Source organism: Saccostrea cucullata, unplaced genomic scaffold (genome assembly GCF_032062105.1).
Source record: "Saccostrea cucullata isolate Sc308-1 unplaced genomic scaffold, CSIRO_AGI_Scuc_v1 ctg1343, whole genome shotgun sequence".
Classification (NCBI taxonomy): Eukaryota; Metazoa; Mollusca; class Bivalvia; order Ostreida; family Ostreidae; genus Saccostrea; species Saccostrea cuccullata.
Window position 1 is genome coordinate 4062 of NW_026940575.1, and position 19538 is coordinate 23599.

General features: G+C 33.9%; 1 protein-coding gene and 1 pseudogene across 1 annotated transcript; one reads left to right on the forward strand and one right to left on the reverse strand.

The window, feature by feature from the left end:
• Positions 1 to 6239: 6239 nt before the first annotated feature.
• On the reverse strand, positions 6240 to 7216 carry LOC134255635 (uncharacterized; annotated as a pseudogene).
• Positions 7217 to 8311: 1095 nt separating this feature from the next.
• On the forward strand, positions 8312 to 18275 carry LOC134255634 (uncharacterized). Its single transcript, XM_062738154.1, has 12 exons — positions 8312 to 8574; positions 9650 to 9757; positions 9880 to 9916; positions 11256 to 11330; positions 11609 to 11760; positions 12017 to 12067; positions 13182 to 13265; positions 13494 to 13565; positions 14049 to 14141; positions 14300 to 14341; positions 15363 to 15854; positions 16015 to 18275. Exons 1-12 carry the CDS (start codon positions 8337 to 8339, stop codon positions 17220 to 17222), a joined length of 2652 nt encoding a protein of 883 aa, XP_062594138.1. The 5' UTR covers positions 8312 to 8336; the 3' UTR covers positions 17223 to 18275.
• The last annotated feature ends 1263 nt before the right edge of the window (positions 18276 to 19538 follow it).

Consider the following 19538-nt stretch of genomic DNA (forward strand, 5'->3'; position numbering starts at 1 on the left):
AACTTAAACAGTCTGAGTTAACATTTATTACAGTTTGCATATAATATGAAGATTAAAAAAAAAAAAAAAAAAAAAAAAAAAAAAAAAAAAAAAAACTAATTAAAATTTCTAGAATTTAATTTTGTTTCTTGATAGACTCTTAATAACACAAAATAATTAACCAATTGCAAGGACGTAACCATTTAATAAAATTTTCTATTCAATTTCAAAGATTGATATGTAATTTTAGAAACAAAAATAAACCAATTTTTTCTTAGTTTAAATTCTATTCATAGCAAAATTTATTAAAAAACACACTGTGTCATTCTTTTTTGGTTACAGGGAAAATTCGCAAATTACAATTCGGGGAGATAACTCCCGTTTGTTTACGATACTAATTGTCAGTAATTGATCGATGATTTAACCGCGGCGGGGACAGGTAAGTGATGAATTCCCGCGGAGGGAACGCGGTTTACCTGTCTCACCTGGCCAAATACCGCGTTGTGATTATACCGCGGCGGGGCGCGGGAAATACGGGATCCGCGTTGCCTGTACTGTATATTCCAGTTTTATATTTTGACGATTAATACGTGGTTAACAAACAATTACATACTGGAGCATAACTTTAAGACAAAGAAAAGAACTTTACTAAGAAAAATGCACCACCCTACATAAATGCATATTTTCAGCCTTTTTTATAATCCACATATATAAAAAGATACACATCATAATTATACACACGTTCGTATATACATGAAGAACGGGGTTGAGGGGAGGGGAAAACTGCCCCCCCCCCCAATGAAGTCGATAAATAAACAATGTAATATAGAAAACTTTTCTACTGTATACTTGTGCCCCCTCAATAAAAAAAATCTTTCATTTTGGCTTCCCAAGGAATTGTTGAGTAGTGTCCTTAAACTAAAAAAGTTTGGTTGTTCCCCCCCCCCCCCCCCAACTGAAATTGCATGCTTCATGCCTGTTACATATATATACGGAAGCCCGTTGGTGCCACGTACGAAAAATATTTTATCTGGCGGCCACCACTTATTATTTGGCGGCCGCCACTTATTATTTGGCGCGGTCGCCACTTAATATCTGGCGGCCGCCACATAAATTTTTTTTGCAAAAGGTGAGTGTTATTGTATCTTTTTTGGGTTAAGAAGATGGATGTTGACACAGCCGCTGCTTTTTGATAAAAAAGTTAATGATAAAAAACGAATTCTTAAATATTGGAACACCATTCTTAGAAATCCAGAATGCAAAACTTTATTTAATTCTCAGTCAATCATATCTTACAGCAAACACAAGAATATAGGTGATGAGATAATCCGGTCTCACCTAAAACAAACACCATGATTTATGTTCGTGACCCCTGATGAGGCCTCTTAATAGCCGAAACACTCTACAACTACTTGTATAATTCAAATAAAATATTAATCTATGCAAAAACATATCTACAATGTACTAGAAGTGTGGTTTGGCGTGTCGGGTCCTAATAAATCTCTTACAAGTTTGGTTGACTGATGTCGCTAATTTTCAAACTGTATCAACCTCTGAAATCACACGACGTTAAAACATGCACGCGCATCAGAAAGGCAGATGTTATCTGGAGGACGCCAGATAAACTATGTGGCGGCCGCCAAATATTATGTAGCGGCCGCCAGAAAAATATGTGGCGGCCGCCAGATAAATATGTAGCGGTCGCCAGATAAATATGTGGCGGCCGCCATGTATTATGTAGCGACCGCCATATAAATTATGTGGCGGCCGCCACTTATATATCTGGCGGTCGCCAGATATATAAGTGGCGGCCGCCAAATATATAAGTGGCGGACGCCAAATAATAAATGGCGGCCGCCATATAAATTTTTTGGCGGCCGCCATATGTTAAGTGGCGGCCGCTACTTATATATCTGGCGGCCGCCAAATAATAAGTGGCGGCCGCCAGATATATAAGTGGCGACCGCCAGATAAAATATTTTTCGTACGTGGCACCAACGGGCTTCCGTATATATAAAATAAAAGCAGCCCAAGATAATTTAATTAAGTTCGCCATTTAATACATCATCTAAGAAGATACTGTCTACCATGAATGCTCGTTTATTTCTTTGGGGGTGATATTTTAATAAATTTAAAAAAGAATCTCTCTCTCTCTCTCAATCTAGATCTCAATACAAGACACTTTATAAAGCGCACTACCTATTCACTTGATTGCACGGATTTATTTTTTAAGCTTTCCCCATATGAATAAGGCGCACACTACGAGTAGTTTGTAAACATTAAATCACTGACGCATGACAAACGTGTTTCATAATCTGTCTAAAGTATTATTTTCTCCCTCGTAAACTCCTCCGAAAATAAATCTTTTCTTGACTAGTTTGAAAAACAACAACAAATAGTTTAGGTTAGGTGCGTTCGTTACAAGAATTTATAATCAACAATCAACTTTTAATGACTTAATATATAACACAATTTATATTAATTGACACAAACATCGACAAAAACATAATTGTACATGTATATAATGATTAAATACAATGCATTGCATAGTTCTTAGGGCGGGGATGGGAAGGGAAATGTATCTCCTTGAAATCTTGTAACGAACTTCGCAATGACCAAAAACACGCCTGGAACACTATTTATAGTAAGCGCCAAATCACTCGTGCATGCAAAAATTACTGATGAATAGATCGGACATTTCCGCAATACGAAACTCAAAAACGTAAAGAAATTCATTTATTTTCTCCCTCGTAAACTCCTCCGAAAATAAATCTTTTCTTGACTAGTTTGAAAAACAACAACAAATAGTTTAGGTTAGGTGCGTTCGTTACAAGATCGCAAACAAACAAAGGTGATTTAGGAATGTTGACTACAAACCCAGATTCATAGACACATAAAGCTTTTTCTGAATATTGTCCTCAATATACCCATCCTTCGCTTTATCAGAAGACCAACGACCATGAGCTTTCAGAAGTCTATCTGGGACATTATTGTTAGAAGCAGCGGTAGCACCCCCGCTCCGCAAACTATGCAATGAATACTTAGAACTGTCAAGGCCAATACTGCTTAATGCAGATAACAAAATTTCTCTTGCTCTAGTGTAAGACAAAGGTTTTGACGTATTACAAGACTTGTAAACCCCTAAAGATTTCTTGTAAACAAATAATCACTTGAAGTAGCGCTTAGCTGTAATAATGCAATATATTTGTTTAACCAAGAAATCGGACACAAATCATTCCCAGTTTTTGCAATGACAATCACGTTCCCTCTTCTGTACACATCAGTTTTACTTTTTGGAATCTTTATTTCTATGTAGGCTTCTTTCCATTTTATGTCACACAAGCGAATGTTTGACAATTCACTATAACGTAGAAATCCAGAAAAACCCAAAAGGCACATGAGGAATGTTCGTAACTTCAAAGCGTTGTCCGGTTCCTTAAAGTATTCATCCTTGAGTTTTATTAGAATTTCCGTAGTAATTGGTTCTTTCTTATTCACTGGTTTTGAAAGAATTCTTTTTCCGCCTTCAAGAATGAGCTGTAAAAAATGATCATCACACGGATTCACACATGATGCTTGAGAATGAATCTCTCTTAATGCTGTAATAATAAGCATCTAAAACTGAAGACGACACTCTTTGCTGGATTACGCTACCGAGAAACAAGGAAACAGTGGACACAGAAGCTGGAAGATGTTGAAAATTATGTTGTGAACACCAACTCTCAAATCATCTGAAGTAAGAATCGTATTTTTGATTTGTCGAGTCCGATTTCGCACACTTCACGACCTGAGGCAACAAATCTACTAGAGCACCCAGTTGAGGATGTTGTTTAAACTTCAAAAATCACACCAATGGCCATGACAGTTCTGCAGTATCTGTCAATATATCAGAATAATAAATGATTAGATACAATTTAAAGAAAATAAGATTCAAAAACTAACAAGAAATAAACGCACAATCCAACATAAATCGGAGTACAGTCCTCCTCTATTGATTAATCAAAATCTACATATAAAGAGAAAACAGTCATCTCTTTTATACAAATACGGTCCACCATACATAATTCTAAGTATATTAAGAGAAAACAGTCATCTCTTTTATACGAATATATTCCACCATACATAATTCTAAGTGTATTATAAGAGAAAACAGTCATCTCTTTTGGGAGTACAGTCCTCCACACGTAAAAGTTCTGTTCTAAATCCATCATATTATTATTATGAGAAAACAGTCATCTCTCTTTTTTTTTTTTTTTTTTTTTTTTTTAATGTTCATATGCACATGCAAAATCCTAAGTACTAATGCGACGTTGCATCTATTTTTAGCACAAATACATTACTATTAAACCTTTCTGCAGCAAATATACTATTTCTGTCAGAACCTGCGCTGAAAAAAATTTGCAGGTTTTTCATACTCAACATATTTCTTAATAAACCATCTAAATTTTCCTGAAATATCAACAATAGATGGCCAAAAAACAGAAGATTTCCATTTAGGCACTACTAAAACACCCTTAGCACCGCAATGTATGATATGGTTAATGGATTTGCTTATCAAATGTATCGGAGGTACTAACCAACTTAAATCCTGAGACCAGTCGAATGCAAAAGCATCAACCCCACTAGTGCCTGGCGTCCAAAACTGGGAATAAAATTTTTTGACTTTGAAATTAAAAGAGCTAGCAAAAGTATCGCAAGTGAATGGTCCCCAAATGTGATCAAAATATTTAAAAATACTCTGATTTACACCCGTCAAAATCTAAAAACTTGCTACAAAAATCAGCTTCTTCGTTGTGTTCTCTGGGAATCCACGCTACAGATAATTCTATGTTATTCAAAAGACACATGGCATAAATAGAAAAAGCTAATTTTTGCAATTCATCTTTCATGCTACCTGTTTGTGCAATTTTAATTACATTTTGATTATCTGAATATAACTTCACAAATTTGTTGCGCAGAACATGACTAAAAGTCTTGATGAAAAGAAAAACTGTTTTTAATTCTCTGTATATAGAACTTTGCGTTTTTTCAAAATCGTCCCGATTGCGTGAAAATACTCATTGTTTGAATCAAGCATTACGCCCGCTCCGACGAAATCGCTCGCATCAGTAAACACTATTCTGTCCGGACTTCGAAACCAAGGAGAGATAACTCTATTAGACACGTACAAAAGATTTTCAAGCCAAAATTCTAACTCGTCGGCTGCCGGCTTAGGTATTTCCAAAATTTGGTCTCAAAAAGCTTTTTGAGCAATAACAATGGAAAGATGCCTTGTAAACATTTGACATATTGGACCTAAAGCAAACTTGAAAGAAATTATCGAGCCGACAACAGACGCTAGATCCCTGACTGAAACATGCTTTTTTGTTTTTATGTTTAAAATCTTCGCACGCAGGTTTTCTAATTTGTTAAGTGGAATACTAATAACACCTTGACACATATCCCACTCAAAACCCAGCCAATCTAATTTCTGAGAAGGTTTCCATACACTTTTATCTTGATTAACAAGAAAACCTGCGCGCGATAGATCCGCCTGAATGATGTTTGACATAAACATACAATTTTCTTTTGTGTCGCATAGCCAACCATCGTCTAAGTACATAATTATAGGAAAAGAACAAGCTCTCCAATGTGCTACTAAAGGTCTTAATGTTTTTGTGAAAATGTATCCCGCAGAACTCAAACCAAAAGGTAATACTGTAAAGACAAAATATCTAACAATTCCGTTAATTTTCCAAGAAAATCCTAGATATTGATAATGATCCGGGTGAATATTAATATGATGGTACCCACTGGTCAAATCAAATTTTATCATATAATTCCCTTTTTTCGCAAAATTTAGACCTTCTTTTGTCCCTTCAAATTTAACCTTTCTTTTCTCAAGGAAAGAATTAACATGTCTTAGATCCAGTATCAATCTTTGCTTTTTGTTCGCAGACACCGAAACTGTTAATGGATTCACACAAAAAGGAGCTTGAAAGCATTCCAAAATCAGATCTTTCTTCAAGAGATCAAGAATAGATGTTTCTACAAAATCTGAATAATCTAAAGCAGATTTATTATTTTTAAGAAAAATTGTTTGAGGAGAACTTTCAAACTCTAATCTATAACCGTATTTTACAACATTTAGAATATAATCAGAAGATTTCAGTACATTTTCCCAAAAATGTTGCGAATTTTTTAAACGATCTTTAACAGAAATTGTATTCTTGAAATCTGACTTAACATCGAGCAAGCAAAATTCAGCACAATACTCAACTTTACTGTTTTCTGGGTTCTGTGGAATCTGAGGTTGTTGTGGCCTCGGGAACTCTGATTGGCCGTGCCCTTTGCTGTAGGTCTGTGTAGGGGCAGAATTTTGCGAAATGCCCGGGGAGTTGGCAGTAGGCAAATGACGTTGTTTCCCGGCACTTGGTAGTTGGGTCTGAAGTATGAAGGATTGGCCCTGTTGTTAAACTTTTGGTTGTACCCTGTGTACTGCTGAAATCCCGCACTCCCGCGAAAAAGCTGTCTAGGGGTGAGGCCGTCGAAAATCCCGGGCTTGGTCGACTGAGACTCCTTACTGTAAGGAATGTATCTTCTCTTCTTTGCGGCTGCTCTTGAAATAGCGGCACGGAGTTTAGATGCGTCCTCAGCATTATCAGCCAAATCAGAGTCAGTATACTCTTTAACAGTGTCCCAGCCATGTTTATCGGCTATGCGCAAATTTTTATTTCTCTGGTGTAAAGCTTCTTTTTCTTTGTTAATGATTACAAATATTTCACCAATGTCATTTATAGACAACTTTTTCTCAATCAAATCTAGAGCTCGGAGCCTTTCTTCATTGAATTTGAATTGTATTTTGTTACCTTCGCTCTGTAAATCACAGGAATCAGCACTTTTATACTGAAATTTTTCTTGTATTTCTGATACAATGGCGACGCTTTGTTTCTCTAATGCGGTTTCAATACGCCGGTTGAAAAGTCTAACTGCGTCTGTCGCGTCAAAATCTCTATCCTCGGAATTCCTTGGTTCTAAAGTTATCGGATTATGGACATTGTTCTGTGAATCATTTTTCTCCGAATCGCACATATTCTTATCCTGGACACTATAATGTATCTCCTTGAAATCTTGTAACGAACTTCGCAATGACCAAAAACACGCCTGGAACACTATTTATAGTAAGCGCCAAATCACTCGTGCATGCAAAAATTACTATGAATAGATCGGACATTTCCGTAATACGAAACTCAAAAACGTAAAGAAATTCATTTATGGTGTATTTTCTTCTATTTGTTCGCTTTTTTAAAACATTGTAAGTGATTACAATAAATTTGACATGAGCGATTTTCAATTACAAAGTGGTTAAACCACTATCCGTTCTATTTTACACATATACTTATTTCTTCCGATTTTGAACAATATATGGGTGCAATCACTGGTCCCGAGAAAACTATCGAGATACGGGAAGTTAGAGCGAGTTACGTTCGTTCGTAAGATGTCGGTGTTTCTCTACTAAGCCGCAGTCATGCACTTTTATACAGAAACGTACTACAATCACATGTACAACCCCTCCAAAATCTCAAAAGTTCAACGATATCCGCTTGATTATAAATTATAATATTTTATAGACATTTAGCTATTGCCCCTACTATTTTGAAAAGTGCTGGGAGCAAGTTGTGCGCTGTTGAGTTTTTCCGTAGTTTTACATTTCTTCAATGCGTATAGTGTAAATGCACATAGTTTATCAAAAGTCGGCTAAATTTTATATATTTCCTGGGCATGGAGAAGTTGCTCCCAGCACTTTTCGGGTTAAGAAATTTGTCTTAAAGAAAACACAATCAATTTCATAGTGAAAAATTATCCGTATATCGTTGAACTTTTGCGATCTTTGTATCCGTACATATTTTTTCTAATTTTAAACATGTCACGTGAAAAACAACCTCTGATGTACGTGAAGTCGCGTTGGCCGAACTCGGTTGAGACCCCATACATACATATGCATGTATCTCAAATAACAAATCCTTTTTAAGTAGAACAGAATAGCATAGAATAGTTCTGTTTCGACTATCTATAATTTAGAGAATAAAGTTTGAAACGCAACACATATATCAATTGGATTTATTTTACATGTATTTACTATTTAACTGATGTAGTGAACGCTAGAGGTAATGTTTTTATTAAAATCTTATCGTAAGTACATGTATATAAGTTTTTTTCCCGACAGTTTATTTTTAGAAAAGAAAATGTTAAAGTACTAGTGCCATGCGTCGTGTACTGTGTCGAATAAAAATGCTAAAGTGTCGTGCGGTTTTGCACTGTATCGAATTACCTGGGATACACTGTACATGTATGTGACCTCAACTGCGAGATGAAATATGTCAGCTATTTGCATGATTTGGACAATGGTTATCTTTCTGTTCCTCATTCCGGTCACACAAGCTGCTCAGGATTACGTTTTTGTGTCGGCATGTCCTCTTGGATCCTCAGAATGGCAGACGGAGGCCACACGGAAAAATTGTCAAGAGCCAACGCCCGACTATCTGTGTGCAGCGATAGAAAATTCCCCTGGCCAGTACGGCGAAATTTGCACCAAATATGGTTTATCCCCATCAGGTATTTATGTATTGTTATTATTTAATTTGCATAATGTTGTTGATTATTTTAATTCAATGAGATTTATTTGTTTCGTTTCAGGAAGATCTATTTAATGACATTTGTTAGAATACCTATGTGTCAGAACACCCTAAAGCGAGTGTGTAATTTAAATTTGATGTCTATTTTTGTTGTATATGGAATACCAACGTTGACATAAATAAACGTATGTGAACTGTTATTGGCTCGCTTAAAACTAATAGTAAAAGAAAACAATGGAAAACGAAAATGATCTGCTGAACTGGACTAAGTGAATGAACTTTTTTAATCGGCTGTTTTTTTTATTACTGCTAGTCTAATTAGATCTGGCAATCTAAAGTGTGTCTACTATTTAGTCATCTTTGGTATTAAAATAGTGAATATTAACCAACCAGTCATTACGTTGGGAAGATACCGTAATCAATAGTTTTGATTATAACAATATATTTAGATAACATTATTAATTATTAACGGTATTACATTCTTAAATTCTATATATCAGAGCCCTTAAAGATCTTCATCTGTTAATGCATGCATATTTCAAATTATAAAACCACATTTCTTGTATAAAAATTAAAAAGATTTAGAATGCCAGCCTTACAGTGGATTTTCCAAGATTCTATGTAATTTTTTATTTGTGTTTACACTTTTTTTCAAGGTAATTTACAAATTTCTTTGTGACCATTTTTTAAGCATCTTTTTTTGCTCTTCTATACTTTAGCTTTGCATTCTTACAATCACTTGGAAAATCTTAGTTTCTTAAAAATACGTTTTTTTTTTCTTTTATTTGTATTTTCAACATCTCTTTGCGTGAAACTCAAAAGTTTCTCTTGCACTTTTTAAATATTTAAATTTCACAAGTTTGACTAACTACCGAATTATTTAATTCCCATGTTGCATTTCTGTTTTCCAAATTTCTATTTAACATTTTAATTGTATAATTTTGTTTGTTAATAGAGGCAAATGTTATCCAATTATTATTTCTATATAATGGCCCCTCCTTCTCTCTCTCGTGCTGCCTTAATGATAAAGTGTCCCTCACCCTTGTATTATATAGGGACGTGTGCAGTTCTCAATGAACAGACGCATAACTTGGACTCTGTTCCGTGTGAGGCACCAGCGGGATGTCCAGACAATCCCTACAATCCAGGAGAACTTTATAATTGTGAGTATTACAGCTTCCAAAATGTAAACTCTTCACTGATATGACGTAAAAAATTATTTCTATAATTATAATAGATTTTACTAGTTAATTAAAATATACTTAACGTCTTTTCACTATTGTAGGGCCAATTTGTTTTGGAGATTTTTATGGAAAAGAAAGGTAAATGCAAGGTAGCTCAATTAAGGATTCATTGCCTAGTTTGTTATGTATACCAGGGTATCAATGTTAGTTGGCAACGTAGGATTTGCATAACGGGCGATACCCGTAAAGAGTTATGCATAGCCATGTGTCATTAATGCCCCTGGCGTACAAAACACACATACTAGACAGAGATTCTTTATACTAGTATGTACATTTAAATATGAAATAATAATATAAATAAAATCAAATATGCTGTCTTATAGATTTAAAATACATGTTAATTTTATTAGTCCCCGCCCACTAACGCCAGACAGAAAGACAGTTGCACGAGATTAACATGCATATCAGGTACATGTACTTAACCTTTAATCTGGCAAAAGTTACATTCAGGTGTAATTATCAAGAAATCAACTCGCTTAACTTTCAAAGAATTATCAAAGAGAAAATAATTACAAATGTAAATGATTGTTTATAAATTTATATATATTTTTTTCCAAAAATTTTTAATTTTTTAAAGACAATTTTTAAGAATTTCAACTACAGTCTTTTATATAAAGATTGGATTTTGGGTTTAATTCCAAGGTGTGGTCTGTGTGTATTTCTAAGCCTTAAGGTGTTTTTTCTACTTTCACTTTCTCAGCGGCTGTATTTTCCTGCATAGACTTTCTAACGAATCCCCCCCATATATTTCAGTACATAAATACTATTCCACATTAAAATATACTGTAGAAAAATACAATTTCACCACTAAATAAAACGGTAAAAATGTTTTTGTTTTTTTAAATGATATTTATAGTTTATGCTATAATTAAAATAATTTAAGGTGTAACACGTCATGTGATTTGGTTCAAGATTTAATCCATTTCGTATAACATAAGCTGCCTTCGTTTCAATGAAATCCGTCAAAAAGTATTACTACGCTTGAGGTTACTTAAAAATTTGCTGAATTTGAAGCCTTTTTCTAGAGGAAAAATTGTCCCATTTTCTACACTGAAATCAAATTATAATGAATAATGCTCATTTCAACTAAAATTATCCAAATATAACATAACTTTGGACAGTTTACGCTTTTTTATAAACCGCTTCGCGGTTATTTCAATCTGTCGTGTTTAAAAATGTAAACATTTTGAAAAAAAAAAAATTACGAAATTTCAGATTTCAAATGGATGAAGGGGTAAACATGTGATATAGTGCGTGCAATGTCCTTCTATAATTAAAATAATATTACTGATACCTATATTTTTCCTCTTTAAATGGAGAGAGAAAGCTTGTAGATTTTTTTTACTTGTACGTGCTGCACATGTTTTTCTCTTTTAATAAATAATCTATCATTGCTCTTGACAATATTTACTTATAGAACTAAATCAACCATAAGAACAAAAGTTTATGAAATAACAACAACACAGCTGTGGAATATAACGTTCGTTGCTGCGTAAGTATACTTACTTTGGTTTTTCAAGGGCGTATAATTTACGATATCATCTCCATTCAGGAGTGACAGTGCACTTTGCCAAATCTATCGTTGGTTTTGGATTTTAAAAAAATTCTTGATGACCACAGGCACCTGACGTGGCGTTAATTATTTTTCTTTTAATAAAATATGTAACCCCCGCCTATTATTGGGTAAGGGGGTATATTTTTTTATTAAAAGAAAAATAAGTAACGTCAGGTGCCTGTGTAGATGACTTCTTCTTTTCTAACACATGACAGTACCGGTGAAACACAAGATGGGGACGGTGGACTGGTTACCGGAATCGTTATAATGGTACTGCTCATCGTAGTTGGCTCCCTTGTAGTGCTTTGTATTCTGGATAGGAAATACAACTGGGGCTTGAGGAAGGCCATAAGAAACCGTGTTACAGGTAAAAAGTCAACTACCGTATTTTAATATATTTATTTATATATCATATGCAAAATCTTTTATTTGAAAAAACTAGTTCCTTAATAATACTTTATTTATGAAAAATAGTTACTTATTCAGCAAAATATACAGGTATAAGTAATCTTAAAATATTTAGAACATTTTAAAGTTTAAAGCACACACGTTTGATATATTTTGATAAAATAAAAAAAAGTAATCAAGATGTTATAGTGATGACATTCAAATCAATTTGATAGATCAATTTGGCCGATTACATACTCAGAGAACAGAGAGTTCCATAACAAGAGGTAATTTAACATTAGGTATCATACATACAAGTAAATCTTTCTTGTTCATTTCTAGCAATGAATGTAGTAAAAGTTCTAATTTAAGATATGTATTTTTAATACATGTTGACAATCTATTGGTAAATGAAAATACATTAATCTATATCGTGGAAAACAAGATTTAGAAATCTCATGATTTTTTTAGGATTCATATTAATTACAAAAAAAAAATAATTTAACTTTAATGTTTCCTTGATGCAAATCAATTAAAGACTTATGCTGTACCTTGCTAAAATTCCTCACAAACAAAGTTACATAGCGGGTTCCAGTTAATGCTCAACTAAGCCTCTTTCTCTCCTCACTAAGATATTAACAGAAGTGAAAGAGAAACTTCAAGAGTACTGTGCAACAATATATTCAAGAAGTAGTGTAAATCAGATGTGGATACTTAAAAACTCCAAGGAACTTTTAGACATTTTGAAATTACAAGATTTTGCCAAACTCAATCAACAGCTTAAAAACTTAGGACTTTTCAACTTTATATACAACTATTCCTCGCGATAAATTAAAGTACAGGCTTTTGATATCATTGACAGCTGCTTTTCCAATAAAATGGAACTCATAAATTTTTTTTACTCACCTTGTCATTGGTCATTTGGTCATTATCTTGTTAAAAACATTCTGATTGTACACACAACTACTCTAATGTTGACAAGAAAAAGATGCCTGAGTTTCTGATTTACAATATCTATGTAGTTTTTGGAGACCAGGTCTTCCAACGATCTATTGGAATTCTCTTGGTTACAACTCCTCCATGGCACGTGATCCCACCTCTGACATTTTAAAGGTCCCTGTTTGCTCGGCTCTTATTTTGTTTTATGGACTGTTGATCTTGAATACTGTTCGTTATCTTCATGTATTTCATTTTATTGTTATGCCTAATTATTTCTTGTGAAGCGCGTGCATAATTACAGTGCATTTAAGCCAGCAGGGTTAAGGATTTTTATTAAAATAAGCAAACAGTTTTCTGTAAAACGAAACACCATGCACATTACATTCCGATTCCCCACAAATTACCATTTTATAGTAAACAAGGAAATGTTTCCGTAAGAATTTCGTATTTGATATTTTTAAGATGAAGAACAAGCAAAAAATGACGATGACATAGGAAAGGAACGTTTGCTGTCAAGTAATAGAGGAAATGATTTTCTGCCGCCAGGTACTACATGTATTTATATAATTTATGATGTTATGATTTATGATGTTGTAACCATAACAATATGGAAATAAATGACAATTCAAGCATAAATAATCAATGACTTTCAAAATATAAGTTTCATTAATTTAAAATATTAGGAATATTGTAGTGTTAAAAAGCGCAGAGTTTTGATGAAAAAAAACCCCTGAAAATTAAACAAAGCGTTTTGTAATTGAAGTTCAATTTTAGATCGATTTGACCGATTACCTGCTCATAGAGAAGAAAGTGCCATAACAGGAGGTAAATTAAATGAAACATTGGGTATCAAGCATATTTCTTTTTTGTACATCTGTTTATTTCTATCAATAAATGATGAAAAAGTTCTTATTTAAGATATTCTTTTCAGCAGGGCTGCCAGTCTATTGGTAAAAGAAAATACACATTCATCTATATCATGGAAAACAAGTTTAAATATCTTGATCTTTTTGAGGATTTATATAAAACCGATTGATTAATAACAGTTTCCTTGATGCTTATTAATTTAACACTTTTTTGCTATACCTTGCTAAGTAACTAATTGCTAAGCCCAATTAATTTTTTTTAAGCTTATATCACTTGCCCATCGTGAAGCATATGCATAACCGCTGTGCATTTAAGCCAGCAGGGTTAAGCATGATTTTTTTTTTCAAAATAAGCACAACTTTATCTGTAAAGCGAAACACCATGTTCATAACATCCCAATTCCTCCCACATTACCATGTAATAGTAAATCAATAAATGTATCCGTATGAATTTGATTTTGATATTTTTATGAAGAAGAACAAGCAGAAAATGGCGATGATATCGGAAAGGAACGTTTGCTGTCAAGTAATACACGTAATGATTTCCTGCCGTCAGGTATTACATGTGCATATTATCTCTAATATTCAAAGCATTACGAGACGGAAATAACAATTTAAAGCATTAATAATAAATTGACTTTCATTAGCCTACTAACAGAATAGTTTTGCTATTAATGAATTGCAATATTTATAAGTCGTGAATTGTGATTACAGATACGTATGAAGAGCCATTATCAGGATTAAAGACAACTACAGGTCAGATTATCAAACAGTAAATCTAAACAAAGGACATACAGCTAGCATGTCCGTATACTTGATTTATCTAACAGAATACGATTATCTTGGCATATTCATATGTAAACGGAGAAAGAAAGTAAAGTTATAGTATAGTGGAATAATTTTGCTAATTTCAAACTTAACGAGGCGCAGTCTAATTCGAGTACGCATAACTTTGTGCAGCTATGTTATTTAATGCAGTCATAAGTTCGACAGTTCACCTTTATCTGTAACGCCTACTGATTTACCAACTCAGCCTTTTGAAGCGCTTCAGGAGGAGAATATAGGATGGAATATTTTAAGGGTAGATAGAACAAAATAAAATGAATTGAAAACAGTCCTAAGCTAGTTTACAAAATCTGAAACAACACTAGACTTATAATACAATATTTATAATGACCAACAAGTACAAACAATCCTTTAACAAAATGCATAAAGGCACTCTGTACTTTCTGACCTTCACTATAGAATTTGAATATTTGAAACAATTACCTTTTTTTATAGTTTTTTTTTATTTTAAAAAGATTTCAATTTTACAGTAACAAAGACTATATAGTACCTGATATTAATTGAAATTTCATAATACATATACAAAAAAAACTGTATACGAAAATCATGGAATAAAAAAATCTGTTTTTCCACTTATAAGAATAAAAGCTTTGGTAAAAACCGACGTGCCCAGTTGAAGTGTCACCATATGTAAATGGTTTGTTTGCTCTCTTTAGATGAACTTATCTAACCTTGGCTTTAAGGTTTTCTTCCCTTTACGAAATCTACGTATCATCCTCAAATGCTTCGTGCTTTACGATGTTATAGTGTTCAATATATAGTAAATTTAGGTAATTCTGACAATTTTTTCCTTTTTATTTCCTGATTTTTTTTTTTTATATTTTATGCTCTACAATCAATCTTTGACAAAAAACCCGATAATACCAAGTAATCTGAAATTACAAGTAACCCCTAGTTTTTGCTGTCCTAATTCAAAATGTTTTTCTTATAGGAGATGGTGTACTAGTTTTTGGAGGAACCATTTCACAGAAACTTACACTTCTTCAACGCTATCTCGTTATTTGCCTAACAAAATATGTAGGCATCGAGGAATTGAAAGAAAAAATCATTCTATTCAAAAGTTCTCTAGACGAACATTTTAACGAAGTATTGCTAGAACCCTTACAAAGCCTAAAGTCTTTGAAGGATTATGAAAAAATAGATATGTTGGTAGTTTACAATCTTCTTCGTAATGTTTGTGAACACATACAGCCGCCTACACGGGGGTGGGACTACGAACCAGATGATACTGACTTAGGACTGGGAGCTGATATTGAGAGGGTACGTTTAATGTGGAATAGATACTGCGATGGGAAGACCGTATTTGATAACCTTGATGCTCTATATGGAAGAATGCAGAAAAGATATGGAATTCCTGAGATGCAAATTAATGAAGAGCAGGATGTTGACCAGTGCCAAGTGCTTATAGAAAAACTATCGCCAAGTAAGTGCATGTTATTAACCTATTATTTAACGAAAATTATCTTGAGTATTTGTATATGCTATTTTCATATCAATATCGGTAGAGTTCAATTGCTGTTGAAATATTGTCTTTTCAATATATAAAAAAACGACAATCAAAATATAATTGTATTTATTGATAGGTGTTCAACTAAAGCCTGCATGCGAAGTTAGAAGTGGGATTGTCACTAGAAAACAAATAACGTTGGTAAAGGAAATCCTCAATGAAAGTGGTTTAGTGATTTGTAAAGGTGCAATAGGATGCGGGAAAACTAGTTTCCTGAAATACTTCGATGAGCTTTACAGAAAGTTTGGCTGGGCTGTAAAATGGAGGGAGGAGATGTTGAACAGCCCGGATGTCGTTATTAAAGAAAATGAGAAGGTTCTGTTATGTTGTGATAACTTTTTTGGAACTTATGATAAATGTGCCTCTAGCGCCACTTCAGAAATTATTGATGTTTTGAATTATCCAGAAAAAAATGATCAAGGTGGCGAACTGAAAATCTTGCTGGCTATCCATGATCATGTCTATGATGGGTTGCAGAGTAATACATCTTTAAATATTCTACAGAACAAACGAGCCGTAGTTGACTTAAACGAGTTAACCGATGCTGAACAGATGCTTATTTTCAAAGAGCAAAGAAAGAATGGCCATTGTACCATTGATCTAAAATGCTGGTTCCGGAGGGTTGAGTTTGAATCGCTGAAAAATGCGTTAAAAGGGAATTCAGGATTAATCGGTGACCCGGGTTTAACTTTATTATATTGTAACCATCATGCCATTTTTGCCAACAAGGAAGCAACATTAAACCCTTTGAAAACGCTGTGTTCTTTGTTTCAGAATATATTGTCAGTAAAACCAGATTTATTCAATATTCTTGTGTTCACCATGTTTATTAAAACTCATACCTTTGATGAAGAGATACCAGACTGGGCAGCAGCAGAACCGTTTGGTCTAACAGCTGATGACATCCGGGAAAATATCCGACATCTCCATGGTTACCTTGATGTTTCTGTTGATGGAAGGACAATGAAAATGAAACATGAACTGTTCAGTATCACTTTGTTCCACGTTTGTGCAAGAGATCCTATCTATTTACCCACCCTTTTAAATCATTGCCACTTTGAGATGATAGAACAACTTCTTCGTCCACCCAACACTGAAACTCAGGCAGACTTTCCCATCACATTGGACGAAACCAATTTCCAAAGACTTATTTCAAGAATAATAAAAGACAATTTGTATGCGAAGCTCAAAAATCATCCTTTCTTGCAAAATACTAAATTCTGTTCAAGTTTGAAAAAAAGTTGTTCAAAAGACGTATGGAAAAGTTTCTTTGCGAATAAGTGATCTATCGTATTATGAAATTTAAAAGAAGCAATCATCAGTATATATTCAATATACTCTCATATTCGAAAAAATCAATATGTTATAAAATTAAAACGAGTTAACTGATGCTGAACAGATACTTATTTTTAAAGAGCAAGAGGAATGAAGGGCATTGTACCATTAATCCGAAATGTTGGCTTTGAATCGTTGAAAGATGTGTTAAGAGAAAATTTGAGATTGATTGGTGATCCAGTTTTAACTTTATTATATTTTAACCATCATGACATATTTGCGAAAAAAAGGGCTACATTAAACCCTCTGAAAACGTTGTGTTCTTTATTTCAGGACTTTTCGTCAGAAAAAAACCAAAGTTTTTCAACATTCTTGTTTACACCTTGTTAACAAAAACTCATACCTTTGATAAAGAGATACCAGACTGGGCTGCAGCAGAACCGCTTGGACTTACAACTGATGACATCTGGAAAAATATCCGGCATATCATGGCTACATTGATGTGTCTGTTGATGGAAGGACGATGAAAATAAAGCATGGACTGTTCAGCATTGCTCTGTTCCACGTTTGTGCAAGAGATCCTATATATTTACCTGCTCTTTTAAATCATTGCCACTTTGAGATGATACAGGAACTCTTTCGACCACCCAACATCGACTCCCAGTCATACTTTTCCATCACATTGGATGAAACGAATTTTGAAAAACTTATTTCTAGAATAATGAAACACAATTTGTATACGAATCTCATAAATCATCCTCTCTTGGAAAATACCCAATTCTGTTCGACTTTGAAAAAGAGATGTTCTGATGACGTATGGAAACTTTTCTTTGCGAAAAAGTGATTTATCATAAGATGAAATTTAAGAGAATGAATCGCCAGGATATATATTCAAAATACCATCATATTTGAAAAAAAATCTATGTTGTAAAGAAATTTGAAATAACATTCTTAATTTTCGTTTTTAGTGTGATCAAAGTAACTAACAACAAGTTAGATACGACGCTATATTTTTACAAAATACTAGTAACTCTAAAAGGGTCTCACTGCAAGTGGAATTTTCTGGATTTTTGCCTTGGTGCATACATGTACACCGTAAACATGTTTCTTCCAAAATCACAAAGAGCAATATTCTCATTTTTTGTAAGATTTAAACTTCAATATTCTTGCTTGTTTTTGGTTGAAAAACTCTGACTTGCCAAACAGAAAAGAGTTTTGTTTGTATTGCATAATGGCTTCATGTAACTTTATATCTAGGTTTTGATTTTTAGATCACCTGAGTAAACTCATGTGACCTATTGCTATCTGTTTTCGTCCGTCGACGTTCGTCGTGCATCGTATGCGTTAACATTTGAACCTTTTTAGCTTCTTCTCTGAAACCACTGAACCAATTTCAACCAAATTTGGCATAAAGCATCTATGGGTTAAGGGAAACACAAATTATAAATTTCATGGTCCCTGCCCCCCTGGGGCATTGGGGGTGGGGCAAAAACCACTAAAACTAGTCCAATCTTTAAAAATCTTCTTCTTTACTCCTGGACATCAATTAGTTATACTGTATGATTGTAATCAGCATTGAGTTCTCTACCAAAATTGTGAAATTCATGGCCCTAGGGTCAGGGGTTCTTCTGCTAGGGCGAGGCTAAACAGGTTATATACTGAAAATGCATTATTTCTTTGAAATTCTTCTTTTCTGTTTGTGGGCATTAAATAAACTAACCAAGTGCAAAGGTAAGTTGAAAATGACCGCCTTTTCCAAAATTGTGAATTTCATGGCCCCAGGGTCAGGGGTTCTAGTGCTATGGCGAGGCTATATAGATTATATAGTGAAAATGCATAAATTCTTTGAAATTCTTCTTTTCTGTTTTTGGGTATTTAAAATAAACCATCCAAGTGCATAGTTATGTTGAATAAGACTGCCTCTTCTCAAAATGTGAATTTAATGGCCCCAGGGTCAGGGGTTCTAGTGGTAGGGCGGGGCTATATAGATTATATAGTAAAACTACAAAAATTCTTTGAAATTCTTCTTCTCTCTTCATGGGCAATAAATAAACTAACCAAGTGCATCGCTATGTTGAATAAGGCTGTCTCTTCCAAACTTGTGAATTTCATGGCCCCAGGGTCAGGGGTTCTAGTGCTAGGGCGGGGCTTTATTGAATATATAGTGAAAATGAAAAAAATCTTTAAAACTCTTCTTTTCTTCACCTGAGCATTTAACCCAATGAACTATGTACAAAGTTATGAGGAAGAAGGATGCCTCTTTGAGATTTTTGAATTTCAGGGTCCCTGGGTTAGAGATTCTTGTGTTAGGGGGTGGGGGTTGGG